The 17,599-nt window shown below is 47.1% G+C and overlaps 1 protein-coding gene across 1 annotated transcript; it reads right to left on the bottom strand.

Moving 5' to 3' along the window:
- Window positions 1-1,729: 1,729 nt before the first annotated feature.
- On the bottom strand, window positions 1,730-16,445 carry LOC116937334 (gap junction gamma-1 protein-like). Its single transcript, XM_076061897.1, has 4 exons — window positions 16,337-16,445; window positions 10,174-10,505; window positions 8,728-9,204; window positions 1,730-2,356 (listed from the first exon to the last, which is right to left on the bottom strand). Exons 2-4 carry the CDS (start codon window positions 10,473-10,475, stop codon window positions 2,188-2,190), a joined length of 948 nt encoding a protein of 315 aa, XP_075918012.1. The 5' UTR covers window positions 10,476-10,505; window positions 16,337-16,445; the 3' UTR covers window positions 1,730-2,187.
- Between the last annotated feature and the right edge of the window lie 1,154 nt (window positions 16,446-17,599).

The raw sequence follows: 17,599 nt of genomic DNA on the forward strand, positions 1-17,599 counted from the left end.
GTATAGTGTAGTGTATAGTGTAGTGTCTAGTGTAGTGTATAGTGTATTGCATAGTAGTGTATAATGTAATGCATAGTAGTATAGTGCATAGTGTAGTGTATAGTAGTGTATAGTGTAGTGTATAGTAATGTATAGTGTATAATGTAGTGTATAGTGTAGTGTATAGTGCAGTGTATAGTGTAGTGTATAGTGTAGTATACTAGTACAGCACACCGGTGTGTTGGAGACCCAAGCCACAACATTTACAGTCTGAGTACCGTGACGTTTCGCCAGTAATTACAATTAGCTTCATCAGGCAACATCCAGATTTGGTGAAATATGCCAATTTTATTTTTGAGTCCACACACCAAGGCTATTTATTCAGTCAACAGAGGAGCTGCGCAGTGAGCTGCTGCCAAACGCATTCAGGTTCATCAGACCATTGCCCTGACACCAGTGTTGACTTGGTCGCTGTCAATAAGTATGATGGCAAGTCTTAATATGACTGCTGCTTGCACTGAAAAAAGTTTAACTTCTTAGTTTTCAAAACATAGGCGATGTGTGCATCTTTTTTTGTCACCGTAAATCTAATATTGCATCTGTTCTCCCACAACAGAATTGTCTGGGCAAACGATTAGCAGCATGTGCCATTACCGGCAAATTGGACAGAGATTGATTCATCTGTCATCGCCTTTCCGAAAATGTCCATCGAGCAACGTGCAACGCAGCTATGGTCAGCACTCCACGCTATTTGTGGTTCCCCACCACTTATGTCATCCACCCGTGGTGCACTGTGTCTACCACGGGGTCAAACCGAGTGCTGGTCAGTCATCATTCGCCTCCTGTGGTCACGATGTTCACACGAATCCTCATCAGAGCACATCGTAAGGTCCAGCAGCTGCTGTAGTTAAAGTAGCTCTGACCATCGTGCTCACCTCTGACCTCTTGTGCAGTTCATTACGAATGTATCAACTAAGGTAATACCGATCGCATTTAGACTCGCATCTGCCGCTGTCACTTCTCGTAAGCTAGCCTATCGCTAATATCAGAGAGGATAAGACTGCTCCGTTTTGAACTTGATAATTTAGACAAATGTCTCTTACAATCACACTTAGCATTAACAGATAAAATGTCCACATCTGATTGGGACCTTGTAGATAACATGACTGTTTTTTTTTTCTGCCGCGACAATGTCAACCAAATGTAAAGTTAACCTGATTGCTAAAGACAATGCACTATCAAAATAATGAGTGCATTGTCTTTGAGCTGTACGCCTTTTGGCATCATCTGGTCGAGCACCAATTGGGTCGAGGCTCAAAAGAAAGCCGTCCCTTGGTGTGGACCAATCAGTTTCAAGGACAATGCATATATTATCATAGTAGGTTTTTTGTTTGCATTTTGACTGCAGGTATTGCGGTTAATGCAGACATGAATCCTCGTAAAAAGGTTTCAGTTTTGTTGCCATAAAAAAGGGGAAAAACCCTATCATTACATTTTGGTACTGGCAAAGGAGGTCTAATGATGAATAATAGCTTTCAAACACTGCACAAAATTAATGCAGAACTCCAGGTTATCCACTGTTGGCATAGCCAACACCTTAAACGCCTTTTGTTTTGTCAATATAAATCGGAGCAGGCTGTTACGGTATAATAACGACGTGCCCGCTAAACTCGGGCCCTCTTGTCCACTGATGAGTGAGGAAGTTTAACAAAAAATGACAACAGAAACTCACGCAAATTAAGAAGTAAGCTAAAGTAACAAAAATATTTGGGTTTCTTTAATCAAAACACACCTCCATATTGATTACAAACCCTCACGCAAACATTCCCCCCAACTCGTGCGTTTATACGTTGGCCGAATGCGAAAGCCACGATGTCACACAAAACGCGTTCTAAGGAGATTTGAACTCTAAATGCTCTGGGTTACAAACCCAGCGCCGTATCACCCGAGCCACGAGGCTGGGTGCTGGCGTGCCCCCCGTGCCGTCGCGAGCGCGTTAGCGGGGTGCCCGCGCTCTGCCACTCGAATCTTAAAAGCGCAAACGGTCGCCTCCGATTGAATCTTGACGGAAGAATGTCAAGAAAACCTCCAAAGTCGAGACGATCAAAACGGCAGCGGGGCATTGGGGGGCCGAGTAAATGGAACGTGGGATGGCAAAAAGCGATTTGAGCGATAACCTACGCCCGAGAGTAAAACTATCCCGCTAAATCAAGACGTGCAGGTCGTGGGGCGCGTCCACGCCGTGGGAGGCGCCGCCAGCGGCGTCGCCCCCAGCTCCGTCTGGAGCTCCTTCAACTCGTCACGGAGCTGCCACAATTCCGATGGTGACGTCGCTCTGGGACCCGCCGTGGACTCCGGCTCGACAGCATCTGCCACCCTAGAAACGAGTCGAATTTCAATAAGAGTATTTTCATTAACAAAAAATATATATACACTCTCCATGATAGAGGGTTTTTTGGTTATATCGCATGTATAGTGCAGTGTATAGTGTAGTATAAAGTGCAGTGTATAGTGTAATGTATAGTAGTATAAAGTGCAGTGTATAGTGTAGTGCAGGGGTCGGGAACCTATGGCTCGCGAGCCAGATGTGGCTCTTTTGATGATTGCATATGGCTCGCAGATAAAACAAAATATTCTCACTTGTTTTAATCCATCCATCGATTTTTCACTGCGCATGTCCTGTTCAGGGCTGCAGGAGCAATTGTCCATTATTTTAATTGGATGATACTGGCCTACGTTTGCCGTTGCTGGGTAAAACAGGTAAACGCCCCCTTTTGAATCAGTCTGAGACTGCGTCTGCTCGGTCATTAGCTCAAAGCTAACCCTTCGACGAAGAAGATGGCGAAAAGAAAAAAAAGACGACGAGTATCGTACATTTCAGGACGAATGGACCGAAGAATTCGCCTTTGTGGAGAGAGCGGGTTCTGCGGTGTGTCTAATTTGCAATGACAAAATTACATCGTTGAAACGGCCGAATGTAAAGCGGCACTTCGACACGCGCCACGCTACCTTTGCATCAAAATACCCTGCGGGAGACAGCAGAAAGAAAGCGTGCCAAGAGCTTCTGAGCAGGGTGCAAGCTAGCCAGCAGCAACTCCGCGTATGGACCCGGCAAGGTGACTATAATTCGGCTAGCTTTGCTGGTTCTTTAGCAATAGTGAGGAACGGAAAACCATTCACAGATGGCGAGTATGCTAAAACGTTCATGCTGGATGTAGCCAATGAACTTTTTGATGATCTTCCGAACAAAGACAAGATAATCAAACGGATACAAGACATGCCTCTGTCGGCAAGAACTGTTCATGATCGTACCATCGTGATGGCAAACAAAGTGGAGGAAACGCAAGTGAAGGACATAAATGCAGCGCCGTTCTTTTCTCTGGCTTTGGATGAGTCAACAGACGTGAGCCATTTGTCGCAGTTCAGCGTGATTGCAAGATATGCTGTTGGTGACACACTGCGCGAAGAAAGTCTTGCTGTTCTGCCATTAAAAGGGTCAACAAGAGGTGAGGATTTATTCAAGTCTTTCATGGAGTTTGCTCAAGAAAAAAGTCTACCTATGGATAAACTTCTCTCAGTGTGTACTGATGGTGCTCCGTGTATGGTGGGGAAAAACAAAGGATTTGTGGCGCTTCTCCGTGAACATGAAAATAGACCCATCCTAAGTTTCCATTGCATTATACACCAGGAGGCACTTTGTGCTCAGATGTGTGACAGGCAGTTTGGCGAAGTGATGTCGCTGGTCATTCGTGTGATCAACTTTATTGTTGCCCGAGCCTTAAATGATCGCCAGTTTAAAACACTGCTGGATGAAGTTGTAAATAACTATCCTGGTCTGCTTTTGCACAGCAATGTGCGTTGGTTGTCAAGAGGGAAGGTGCTTAGCCGTTTTGCGGCTTGCCTGAACGAAATCCGGACTTTCCTTGAAATGAAAGGCGTCGGGCATCCTGAGCTAGCCGACACCGAGTGGCTCCTCAAGTTTTACTATCTCGTAGATCTGACTGAACATCTGAACCAGCTCAACGTGAAAATGCAAGGCATTGGAAATACAGTGTTATCCCTTCAACAAGCTGTATTTGCTTTTGAAAACAAGCTGGAGCTTTTCATCACGGATCTTGAAACAGGTCGTTTACTACATTTTGAAAAACTGAGCCAATTTAAAGATGCATGCACAGCAAGTGAGCCCATTCAAAACCTTGATCTCCACCAGCTAGCTGGCTGCACATCCAGTCTCCTACAGTCCTTCAAAGCACGCTTTGGAGAATTTCGTGAGCACACTCGTCTTTTTAAGTTCATCACCCATCCAAACGAGTGTTCACTGAACACAGCCGACCTGAATTACATCCCTGGTGTCTCCGTCAGAGATTTTGAAGCAGAAGTGGCTGACCTGAAGGCCTCAGACATGTGGGTGAATAAGTTCAAGTCACTGAATGAAGATTTGGAAAGAATCACACGACAGAAAGCGGAGTTGGCGAGCAAGCACATGTGGACAGAAATGAAAAAACTCCAACCCGAAGACCAGCTGATTCTCAAAACTTGGAACGCGCTTCCTGTCACATACCACACACTGCAGCGTGTGAGTATTGCTGTATTGACCATGTTTGGATCTACGTATGCATGTGAGCAGTCATTCTCACATCTTAAAAACATCAAGTCCAACCTACGATCACGTTTAACGGATGAAAGCCTCAACGCTTGCATGAAGCTTAACCTCACCAAGTACCAACCCGACTACAAAGACATCAGCAAATCCATGCAGCACCAGAAGTCGCATTAATGGTGAGTGTTATAACAACATTATTTAAAAGAATAAATTCAGAGGCTTATTATACTGACATTTAGTTGAATTCACTTTTAAAATATATTATATGGCTCTCACTGAAATAAATTTCAATTTTTTTTGCTTTCATGGCTCTCTTAGTCAAAAAAGTTCCCGACCCCTGGTGTAGTGTATAGTAGTGTATAGTGTAGTGTATAGTGTAGTGTATAGCGTAGTGTATAGTAGTGTATAGTGCAGTGTATAGTGTATAGTGTAGTGTATAGTGCAGTGTATAGTGTAGTGTATAGTGTAGTGTATAGTGCAGTGCATAATGTAGTGTATAGTGCAGTGTATAGTGTAGTGTATAGCGTAGTGTATAGTAGTGTATAGTGCAGTGTATAGTGTAGTGTATAGTGAAGTGTATAGTGTAGTGTATAGTGTAGTGTATAGTGCAGTGCATAATGTAGTGTATAGTGCAGTGTATAGTGTAGTGTATAGCGTAGTGTATAGTGTACTGTAGTGTGTAGTGTAGTGTATAGTGTAGTGTATAGTGTAGTGTATAGTGTAGTGTATAGTGCAGTGCATAGTGTAGTGTATAGTGCAGTGGATAGTAGTGTATAGTGTAGTTTATAGTGTACTGTAGTGTGTAGTGTAGTGTATAGTGTAGTGTATAGTGTAGTGTATAGCGCAGTGTATAGTGCAGTGTATAGTGTAGTGAATAGTGCAGTGTATAGTGTAGTGTATAGTGCAGTGTATAGTGTAGTGTATAGTGCAGTGCATAGTGCAGTGGATAGTGCAGTGTATAGTGCAGTGTATAGTGCAGTGTATTGACGTGTATAGTGTAGTGTATAGTGCAGTGTATAGTGCAGTGTATAGTGTAGTGTATAGTGCGTATAGTGCAGTGTATAGTGCACACAACATCTATATACATATTCTTAGCTCTTTCGGTAAAGTCACGTTGAAGGGAAACAATAAAATAATAAAATATATATAAAACAATAAAACCGGATTCCCACCACCATCCATCACAGAAGAATTCTCTCATCAAGACTCTGTACCATAGAGCCCAATGCATATCCGACCAGGAACACATAGTCAGTGAACTCAAGCACGTACACCAAGTTCTTAAGGCTAATGGTTACTCCGACTATACAATCCGCAAAGCTATCACTCAAACCATGAAGGACCCTCTTGAGGAGCCTTTCAAAACCATCACTTTACCCTACATTGCGGCGATCACAAAAAAGATCTCTAAAATCTTGAATAAACACAAGATCCAGGTCCGTTTCAACACATTACATAAAATCCGTGATCTGGTTCCGTCTGTAAAAGAAGTGATTCCGGACATACAGTACCCTGGTGTCTACAAACTAAGTTGCCTCTGTGGTAGTAGTTACATTGGAGAAACCAAACGCCACGTCTCGGACCGCATCCGTGAACACAAAGCAGACCTTAAACACCGTACGACCAACACCTCGGCCGTGGCAGATCATTGTTATAATTCAGTAGGCTCACATGACATTGACTTTTCCAAGACAGAGGTTCTTTGTAAGCCATCTAGCTACCATGAGAGATTCGTTCATGAGGCTATCCACATATACAAGCACAGAGACAATTCCAACCGAGAAGATGGATTCTGGCTTAGCAATCATTGGAAAGATTTGATTAACCATTTCAGGTCTTAATTGATTGTTCACGCTTACAGTGGCTTTCAGACAGCATACATTAATTTTTCGTCTCCCCCCTCCTCTTTTCAGAACATAGATGGACTCGTCCTTCTAAATAAACTGCCAAATCGCTGCGCGTGGCACTGACGTTTTTCTTAAAATAAATAAAGACACTGTAAAAAAATAAAAAAATTAATGCAAACCGACACACCTGATGACGACCGTTTGTGTTATGGTCGAAACGTCGTGAGAATTTTTATTGTTTTATATATATTTTATTATTTTATTGTTTCCCTTCAACGTGACTTTACCGAAAGAGCTAAGAATATGAATTACTGCAGTCACGAAAGCTTTAAATCAAAATCTATATACATAGCTATCAACACATACACTACACTATACACTACACACACAACATCGATATACATTGCTATCAACACATATACTACACTATAAAATATACACAACATATATATAGCTATCAACACGTACACTACACTATACACTACAAACACAACATCTATATCCATAGCTATCAACACATACACTACATTGTACACTACACTATAAACTACACACATCTATATACATAGCTATCAACACATACACTACAGTATACACTACACACACAACAGCTATATACATAGCTATCAACACATACACTACACTACACACACATCTATATACATAGCTATCAACACATACACTACACTACACACAACATCTATATATATAGCTATCAACACATACACTACATTATACACTACACTATAAACTATACACAACATCTATATACATAGCTATCAACACATACACTACACTATACACTACACACAACATCTATACATAGCTATCAACACATACACTACACTATACACTACACTATAAACTACAAACATCTATATACATAGCTATCAACACATACACTACACTATAAACTACACACATCTATATACATCGCTATCAACACATACACTACACTATACATTACAAACACAACATCTATATACATAGCTATCAACACATACACTACACTATACACTACAAACACAACATCTATATACATAGCTATAAACACATACACTACATTGTACACTACACTATAAACTACCCACAACAGCTATATACATAGCTATTAACACATACACTACACTATACAGTATACACTACACACACAACATCTATATACATAGCTATCAACACATACACTATACACTACACACAGCATATATATAGCTATCAACACATACACTACATTATACACTACACTATAAACTATACACACCATCTATATACATAGCTATCAACACATACACTACATTATACACTACACTATAAACTATACACAACATCTATATACATAGCTATCAACACATACACTACATTATACACTACACTATACAATACACACAACATCTATATACATAGCTATCAAAACATACACTACATTATACACTATACACTACACACAACATCTATATACATAGCTATCAACACATACACTACATTATACACTACACTATACAATACACACAACATCTATATACATAGCTATCAAAACATACACTACATTATACACTATACACTACACACAACATCTATATACATAGCTATCAACACATACACTACATTATACACTACACTATAAACTATACACAACATCTATATACATAGATATCAACACATACACTACATTATACACTACACTATAAACTATACACAACATCTATATATAGCGGTTGGGAAGCTGACGGAACCGTTATTATTTCCCTTCCACGTGACTTTACCGAAAGAACCAAGAATAAGAGACAGCTTTGTTTAGAGCCTAGTCTCAAACAGTGTTAGATGAGAGGACAATGCCACTACGAAGACATTGACAGCTCGGGGTGAGACACACGAGGCTCTAAAGAAAGCTGTCTCTGGTGTGGAACAATCAGTTTCAAAGACAATGCATCATCATCATCTCGTAGACTACCAGAGCATGTTTTTTTTCTGTTTGCATGTTCATTACAAGTACCGTGTGCGTGGCCAATGCAGTGAGATGATTCCTTGCAAGAGGTTTACGTTTGGTGTTATCATGTTCACACAGCTGTTTTATTACTAGAAAGGGTAAAACCAATTCTTATATTTTGTTACTGGCAAGGGAGGTCCCATGATGTTTTTTTGCTGTTGTCATCATCGGCGAAACGTCACGGAAACTCGAATTGTCGGCGTAGTTGGGGGTCGCTCTCTGACACACAGCCGGCGAGTGTCGAGCCGGTAGCGACCCGGCACGTTTAGTTTACGTGACGCAATGCCAAACGCGCCGGCGAGGCCCCCCACCTGCTCCGTGGCCGGTGCCTCCCGCTCAGCGAGTCGTGGATGGTGCCCAGCCCCAGGTAGGCAATCTCGGACAGTTCGAGCAGGAGGCTGAGACCGGCGACTGCGTACATGACCAGAAGGAAGACGGTCTTCTCTGTGGGGCGCGACACAAAGCAGTCGACGCTATTCGGGCAGGGGTCACGGACGCACTTGAAGCGCGGGGCCACCTCCACGCCGTACATCAGGTACTGCCCCACCAGGAAGCCAACCTCGGCCAGCGTGCGGGCCAGCAGCTGGAGGGTGTAGGCCACCATCAGGCCGTCCGTCTTGATCCTCCACCGCTCATTGTGCTGCTTCCCCTCGCCGTCTTCTTCACCCTCCTCCTCCACCTCCTCTTCCACCTCCACCTCCTCCTCTTTCTCCGTGCATTCAATCACGCGGTCGGGGCCGCCGGTTCGCTTGGCTCGCTTGGTTTGTTCGTCTCGCTTGTACTCGATCCTACCACGACAGAGAGCGGCGGCGGCGTCGAAGTTTCACCCCTCGCTACGAGCGAGCCACCGTCGGGACTCGAGGTAAGTGAAAATATTTACCTTCCTTTAAAATTTGACGCTTTATTTACTACTAAGCGGGAAGCACCCGGCGTTGCCCGGGGGAAAACATATATTGAAACACTTCTCAAAACTTAAAAACATAACATATACAAGTGGAAAAAAAAACTTTGATCATTGCCTCATTCGTAAAAACTAAAATGAAACCCAATACGCGGCGTAAAAAAACGTACGCTCGCGCGCCAAGATTCGACTCTTTAGATCGCGCAAAGGAATCGAAGGTTGTAGATTTCTTTAGAATCGGCCTATTCCCGTTTAATCGATACCACAAAGCTCACCAGATATCGATTCTCGCCACACTTCATCGTCATTTCCCCACCCCCCCCCCCCCAAAAAAATAAGTGTATTTTAATGTTTGCATGGTGTACAGTATGGAAAGTACCCACATGGCAAATTTCAAGTTTGTTGCATGTCGGGAAGTACGCTAAACATTTTGAACAGACACATACTCACAACTTTGCCTTTTATACATGTGCAATTATAATATCGCATGCAAATGTATTATATTTCTTATTGTTGAAGAGTTTAACAATGCTTCCTTTTTGCTGTTGAATCGCAGAATATTTTACGACGCTGACCATGTGCGTGTTTAAACACAGCGCACATTCGCCCTCCCGAACTGAACTAGCCGTTCGGACGTACCGACGGGGGGGCTCGGGAACGGAACTCCGTTCCTAAGTCAAGGGGAAACCTTGCCGGCACCTTCACCGTTCAAACTCGTGACCAAAACGACGGCGCAACCTAATTAAAAAACAAATTAAAACATTTCCAACTGCGGGCAGCCATTCAAATTTCCACCGTAGCCCCCCCCCCCCCCCCCCCCCCCCACTGTGAAAACTCCCTCCGAGAACCTCGGTACCTGGTGATGCGATGCACTGCGAAGCCGAGGTACAGGATGGTGGGCGTGGCGACCGCGATGATCTGGAACACCCAGAAGCGGACGTGGGAGAGCGGGGCGAAGCTGTCGTAGCAGACGTTCTCGCAACCGGGCTGCGCCGTGTTGCACGAGAAGCGGCCCTGCTCGTCGTAGTAGATGGACTCGCCGGCGACCGTCGTGAGAACGACGCGAAAGATGACGAAGGTGGTGATCCACAGCTTGCTCAGGAAGGTGGAGTGCCGATGAACCTCCTCCAGCAGATGCGTGAGGTAGCCCCAGCTCATCGTGGCCGCCGGTCTAATTCAGCGACGCCGCTGCGGGGAAACGTTCACCCGTGTTTGTACAGGCACTACTCTACTTACAAACATTCAACTTCAGGACTTTTAGAGATAATAAAAAAAACCTATCCCATTTGTCCAGTTGCCCGTTTGGAATGAGAGTCGTAAGTTCAACCTCCACGCACAATAAATGGCAGTGGTGGCATCTACATCTGCAGAACGTGAAGAACCAGTGGCATCTACATCTGTAGAACGTGAAGAACCAGTGGCATCTACATCTGCAGAACGTGAAGAACCAGTGGCATCTACATCTACAGAACGTGAAGAACCAGTGGCATCTACATCTGCAGAACGTGAAGAACCAGTGGCATCTACATCGACAGAACATGAAGAACCAGTGGCATCTACATCTGCAGAACGTGAAGAACCAGTGGCATCTACATCGACAGAACGTGAAGAACCAATGGCATCTACATCTCCAGAACGTGAAGAACCAGTGGCATCTACATCTACAGAAAGTGAAGAACCTGTGGCATCTACATCGACAGAACGTGAAGAACCAGTGGCATCTACATCTACAGAACGTGAAGAACCAGTGGCATCTACGTCTACAGAACGTGAAGAACCAATGGCATCTGCATCTGCAGAACGTGAAGAACCAGTGGCATCTACATCTACAACGCTGGTAGCGGCCATCGGCAAGTCCAATCAAGTTTCAAGTTTCATTTATTAGGTGTATAGCCCTGTGAGTCATGCGGCTCTTGAGTTCGGGTGCAACCGCAACAAACAAAATATGAACAGAGAAACATCTTAAAGCGACGACGCGTAACGGAAACATCCTGTGATAAAACAGCAAATCTTCCAGAAAAGAAAAAAACTTATTACAACTCTGTGTGCAAAAATCTCACAAACCCCTTCTTGAATAAGAGCCTTGAGAATCGGCGAGCAATTCCCCTCCGGGTGAACTGAATCACATCGTTATTATCACTACTGCCCTCTGTTCGAACAGCGTTCATCTATTTTCGTTGTAAAATGTCAATCGGTCACTTGTTCGGAGGTCATGTCCATGAGGACGCATTTCCTAAGAAGGCCACGGCAGTTGCGTTGGTTCCTCGCGCGCTGCCGAGAGACGAGTTCTCGGTGGCACTCGAGAAAAAACAAACGCGCATCCGTCCCGTGCCCTCCTGGATAGCATCATCAATTGCGGTGTATAAGGGAGCAAAGATGCCGCCCGAGAAGACGATTCGTAATTTGTTTTTTTGGGGTCAAGATCTCTTGTGGACGCGCGCGTGTGTGTGCGTTCGGGCCCTCCTCCACCCGACACAGCCAATCAATAAAATGTTGACTCCCTCGCCTGGTGTTAAGGAGGTCGTGGATTCGATCCCGAACTTGACGCCTGCTGTGTACTCCATCTCTTCTCTAGCTGTTTAGGCATCCGCTTGCACACAACAACAACCGCCATTCGCCACTAAGTGGCGGTGATGTCACCACGACGCTTGTACCAGGCTATGTGCACCCTGAGGCCACGTGAAGTGTCGAACGCCCGCTAGCAGGAGGTCACGGGGCAGACCCAGGTGCCACGGGTCGACTGACTGAGATGACTGGCTGATGCACCACCTGTGCCCCCTACTGTGCCAACCTGCTGTGCTTTAGCCACCCGGCGCTCCGCTCGTTGTTGTGAGCGTCGCTCCTCCGCCCTCCGTTGTTGTTGGAGGGCGACTGCCTCCAACTGCCCAGTAGCGTCCTTCACGAGCCTTCTCCACAGAGGCCGATCTTGACACCGCTGGTACCAGTCATCGGCAAGTCCACTCAGCTCCACGTCCTCCTGTACCACATCACTCCATCTCCTCTCTAGCCCGTGCCGCGCCCGTTTAGCCCCCTCGATCCGGCCGAACAAAAGCTGTTTCGGCATGCGGTGGCTGGGCATGCGGGCTACATGACCCAGCCAACGCAGCCTTGCCTGCCGGAGGAGCTCACCGATGGGACCTTGCCCAGATCTTTCAAGGATTTGTGAGCTCCTCACACAATCCAGCCTGGTTAAACCCAGGATGGATCGTAGGCAGGCCAGTCTAAATGTTTCTAACCGGTGAAGATGTTCCATTAGGGGGGTCCACGTTTCGCAAGCGTAGAGAAGTGAGGGAATGACTGTGGTCGAGAAGACCTGAAGCTTAGTGCGGAGCCATAGACCAGGTAGCTTCCACACAGCGTTACGCAACCGATGAAAAGATATTGCCGCTCGACTGATTCGGAGTGAGACCTCTGCTGTTAAACTGGAGCTGGTCAAAAGCACACTGCCCAGGCATGGGAAACTCTCCACTCGCTCCACAACTGCCCCATCACCGATTGGGAGTTGTGGGGGTGTAGTGTCCGATGGTACAAAATACCCAGGAAGGTGCTTAGTTTTGGTGGGGCTGATGGTAAGGCCCCACCTCTTAGTGGCACGCTCCAGTCTCAGCAGCAGCGTCTCCAACTCCTCCTCTGACTGAGCAGCTATTACCAAATCATCAGCATACATAACGTGGTTGAGCAATAGGGAGCCATCCCTTGACCGCACCCGGGCATCGATTAGCCTCCCATTATATCTGTACCATATGGAGATTCCCCCGGTACAGCTATTGAAGGCTTCACGAACTACGTGGTCAAAATAGATGTTAAATAATGTGGGAGCCAGAGGACATCCCTGTCGCACCCCAAGGTGTACAGGGAATGGCTCTGACTCCCGGCCACGTAGTTTTACCCGGGCCCGCTCACCATCATGAAGGTCCTTAATGATCGTGAGCAGAGGGTCAGGTACTCCAAAAGCACGAAGAACGACCCATAGCCCAGGCCTACTGATGGTATCATAGGCCTTGACCAGGTCAATAAAGCAGAGATGTAGGTCTTGTTGGAATTCCCTACACCTCTGCTGTAGCAGACAGACAGAAAATATGACATCTGTGCAGGACCGCCCTTTCCTGAAACCGCATTGGGGCTCCGCAAGCCTCTCCTCAGCGTGCCTGGCAAGGCGATGCTGAATAATCCTTGCCAGGACCTTTCTCGGCACACTGAGGAGTGAGATGCCCCTGTAGTTATTACAGTCTGTGCGGTCCCCCTTCTTAAAAAGGGGGACCACCAGGGCATCCTTCCAATCCTGCGGAACCCGTCCAGTGGTCCAGACTGTTGTTATGATGTCATATAGGGCAGTCTGTGCACAAACGCCACCCTCCCTCAGCATTTCGCTTGGGAGATCATCTCTGCCCGCTGCCTTTCCTGGTCTCAGACTCCTGATCGCCTTCAATACTTCCTCAGCAGATAGCACCTCAGCCAGCCACTCACAGGGGGTGACTTCTTCCAATATTTGAGGCACCGCAGCCTCAGCAGGGTCATCCTCATTTTGTGCCATGATGTTTTCCTGGCTGAGGGATTTTCCCTCCCCCAGGACCTCACAGAAATGCTCAGCAAATCTGCAAACCTGTTCCTGGGGGTCGGAGATTGGATCACCGTTTTTTTCCCCTAATGATTGTAATAGGTGTGGCGCTGCAGGTTACTTTTTGATGGAGTTAAATAGAGATTTGTGATCATGGGCCACTGAGGCAGCATCTATCTCCTCAGCAACCCGCGACCACCACCCATCCTTGCAGCGCCTCACGGCCCTCCGAACTTCCGAGCGAAGGCTGCGGTAAGCCTCCTCATTCTCTGACGTGGGATTCTGTAGCCGATGACAGTGGGCCTGTCGCTTTTTCTCAACCATCCTGAACACCTCCTCTGTCAGCCAGGGTCTCTGGGGAGGTCTGGACCGCATACCCAAAGCAGCCATTGCAGCTGCATGAGTCACAGTCCTAAACCTCGCCCATTTACCCTCGACATCAGGAGTCGGGGACGATGCCAATCCCAGCCGCAAGCGATGATGAAATTCTCGCTTGCAACTTTCATCAGATAACTGAGACCAGGAAACTTTAGGTTGGAATGGGGTCCTGGGTGTACACCCACCACCGGACCTCCTGAATACCGCATAGATCCAGCCGGTACCGGTCCAGCTCCCGACAGAGGAGTGGCAGCCTCTCCTCTGCAGTGAGCGTTCGAACATTCCACGTGGCCACCCGTAGTGGCTTTTCGTTGTTTCTGGAGTAGCCCCGAGGGTAGGTATTCAATCTCCTGGCTCCGCCAAATGGGGTTTGGCCAGGAGACGTCATAGACGCCTGGCCCCCCGGGGCCTCCGGCACAAGCTTATTAGTTACATATTTCAGTTTAATTCGTGGTTTCGTGGTAATTAATTGAAGATGGAGGGGTTACCAGCCCCTCGCACCCGTCCAGAGCCCCCGTTTAGCCCCTGTGGTGGACACATATGCCATGAGGGGAGGAGCCAATCAAAATTGGATCTCCCCCCACAGCACTGTCCACGACAGAGTTGCCCGTCCGGCCCCGCGAGGAGGTAGGGGGTTGTTTTGACAGACAACAAAGATAAAGATCCCCCGTATAGCCTGAACAGACTGTAGGGGCAAGTGCTGTTAGCGAGCACCTATGAAGGCCGGAACGGTACACGAGGGGGTGGGTGGCCAGCACCACGCCCGACCGCCTTTGTCTCCCTAGTGGCAATGTTTACACACCGCACCAGGTACTCATTTTGAGGCTGAGTCGACCTAGGGGAGGCCCGGGACCGGTTCAGATAATCGTCACTGGTGTTGGCCGTGAGCGGGAATCGAACCCGGGTCGCCAGGTTCATAGCGCAGTGCGCTAACCGCTACACTATCGCTCCCCACCAAACACAGACACACACACAGACACACACACACACACAGACACACACACAGACACACACACACATACACACAGACACAGACACACACACACAGACACACACAGAGACAGACACACACACAGACACACACACACAGACACACACAGACACACACACACACAGACACAGACAGACACAGACACACACACTGACACAAACACACACACAGACACAAACACACAGACACACACACACAGACACACACAGACACACACACAGACACACACACACTGACACAAACACACACACAGACACACACACAGACACAAACACACAGACACACACACACAGACACACACAGACACACACACAGACACACACACACTGACACAAACACACACACAGACACACACACAGACACAAACACACAGACACACACACAGACACACACACACAGACACACACACAGACACACACACTGACACAAACACACACAGACACACACACACAGACACACACAGACAGACAGACACACACACAGACACACACAGACACACAGACACACACACTGACACAAACACAGACACACACACAGACACACACACAGACACAGATACACACACAGACACACACACAGACACACACAGACAGACACACACAGACACACACACAGACACACACACTGACACAAACACAGACACACACACAGACACACACACACAGATACACACACAGACACACACACACAGACACACACAGACACACACACAGACACACACAGACACACACACTGACACAAACACAGACACACACACAGACACACACACAGACACACACACACAGATACACACACAGACACACACACACAGACACACACAGACAGACACACACAGACACACACACACAGACACACAGACACACACACTGACACAAACACAGACACACACACAGACACACACACAGACACACACACACACAGACAGACACAGACACACACACAAACACAGACACACACACAGACACACACTGACACAGATCTCGGGGCCGTGGCCACAGCAGCAAGGGGAGACAAAGACGGCAGCGGCTGCGTGGGAGACAGCGCAGAGAGAGAGGGAAGGAGGAGGAGGGTGGTGGAGTGGTGGAGTCAGACCTCTGTTGGAGCACCCGGGAGCCCAGGAGACGTCCCGAGCAGCTGGGAGATGACGCAGAGAGATGAGAGACAGGGACAGCACCTAGCTAGGACGCCACCTTCCAGCCCCTCCCCCTCACTTCCAGCCCTTCCCCCTCACTTCACCCCCTCCACATCCGCCCCTCCCCCACATCCGGCCCCCCTCCACATCCGCCCCTCCCCCACATCCGGCCCCCCTCCACATCCGGCCCCTCTTTCGTCCTCTCTTTGGACCCTCCCCCCGGGCCCTCCCCTCACTTATGCCCCTCCCCCCTCGCTTCCGCCCTTCCTACCCTCCCCCCCTCGCTTCCGGCCCTCCTCTCCCCCGTCACCTCCCTCACCTCCGCCCCCCCCTCGCCCCTCACTTCAGACCCCGCCCCCCCTCACTTCCGGCTCCTCCCTTCTCATTCCCCTCCCTTCCCCCCCTGTTGTGGGCGAGGGGTTCGCACCATGAGCTGGAGAACCAAACAACCCGCAGACTGCCTGCTGCTGTATCTCCTCTCTGTTTCAAAGAACACATTTGAACAAATTTTGACCTCGGGTCTTTGCTCATCTACCGGCTTCACATTCCCTATTGCCAGTACAAAAACCCGGAGGAAGGGCCTTTGCTATTGATGCCCCCAGGGTCTGGAATGCTATTGCCAATAAACTGCAACTTGAATCGCTACCTATGAGATATTCACTCAAAACTGCTCTAGAGGAGTTGTACACCCCTAGCTTGCCACTGCTATTCAGTGGCCTAAAATAAAATAAAATGTTTCGCTCCGGATGACCGCTGCAAAGTATTATCTTTCGATTTAAAGCTTTCGTGACTGCAATGATTCATCTTCTTTGGTTCTTTCGGTAAAGTCACGTAGAATGAGAATGAAATAATAAATTGATAAAATAAAATAACACAATAATATTCTCACGACGTTTCGGCCACAACACAAGCGGCCTTCATCAGGTGAAGGGAGCGAGACTGTCTGGTAGGACAGCGCTGGAGTGAGAGAGCCACGTTCAGATCACGGCTTTTAAGCTGTGTGAGAGGAACAAAGAGCCTTGACGAAGGGATTAGTATAAAATGTAGCATTGAAATGGCTGAATGATTAGCTTGTGACTGGTCACAGAAATAGCTATGTTAAAAGTTAAAGCATACACATCCGCAGAGGCACCCATTGTTAAAAGGAATTAGCATAGAATTTAGCATTGAAATAGCTAAATTAAGGCATACACATCCGCAGAGGCACCCCTTGATAATGGGAT

This window comes from Petromyzon marinus, unplaced genomic scaffold (genome assembly GCF_048934315.1).
Source record: "Petromyzon marinus isolate PM22_M1 ecotype Great Lakes invasive population unplaced genomic scaffold, UKy_Petmar_22M1.pri1.0 PM_G_Scaffold_44, whole genome shotgun sequence".
Lineage (NCBI taxonomy): Eukaryota > Metazoa > Chordata > Hyperoartia > Petromyzontiformes > Petromyzontidae > Petromyzon > Petromyzon marinus.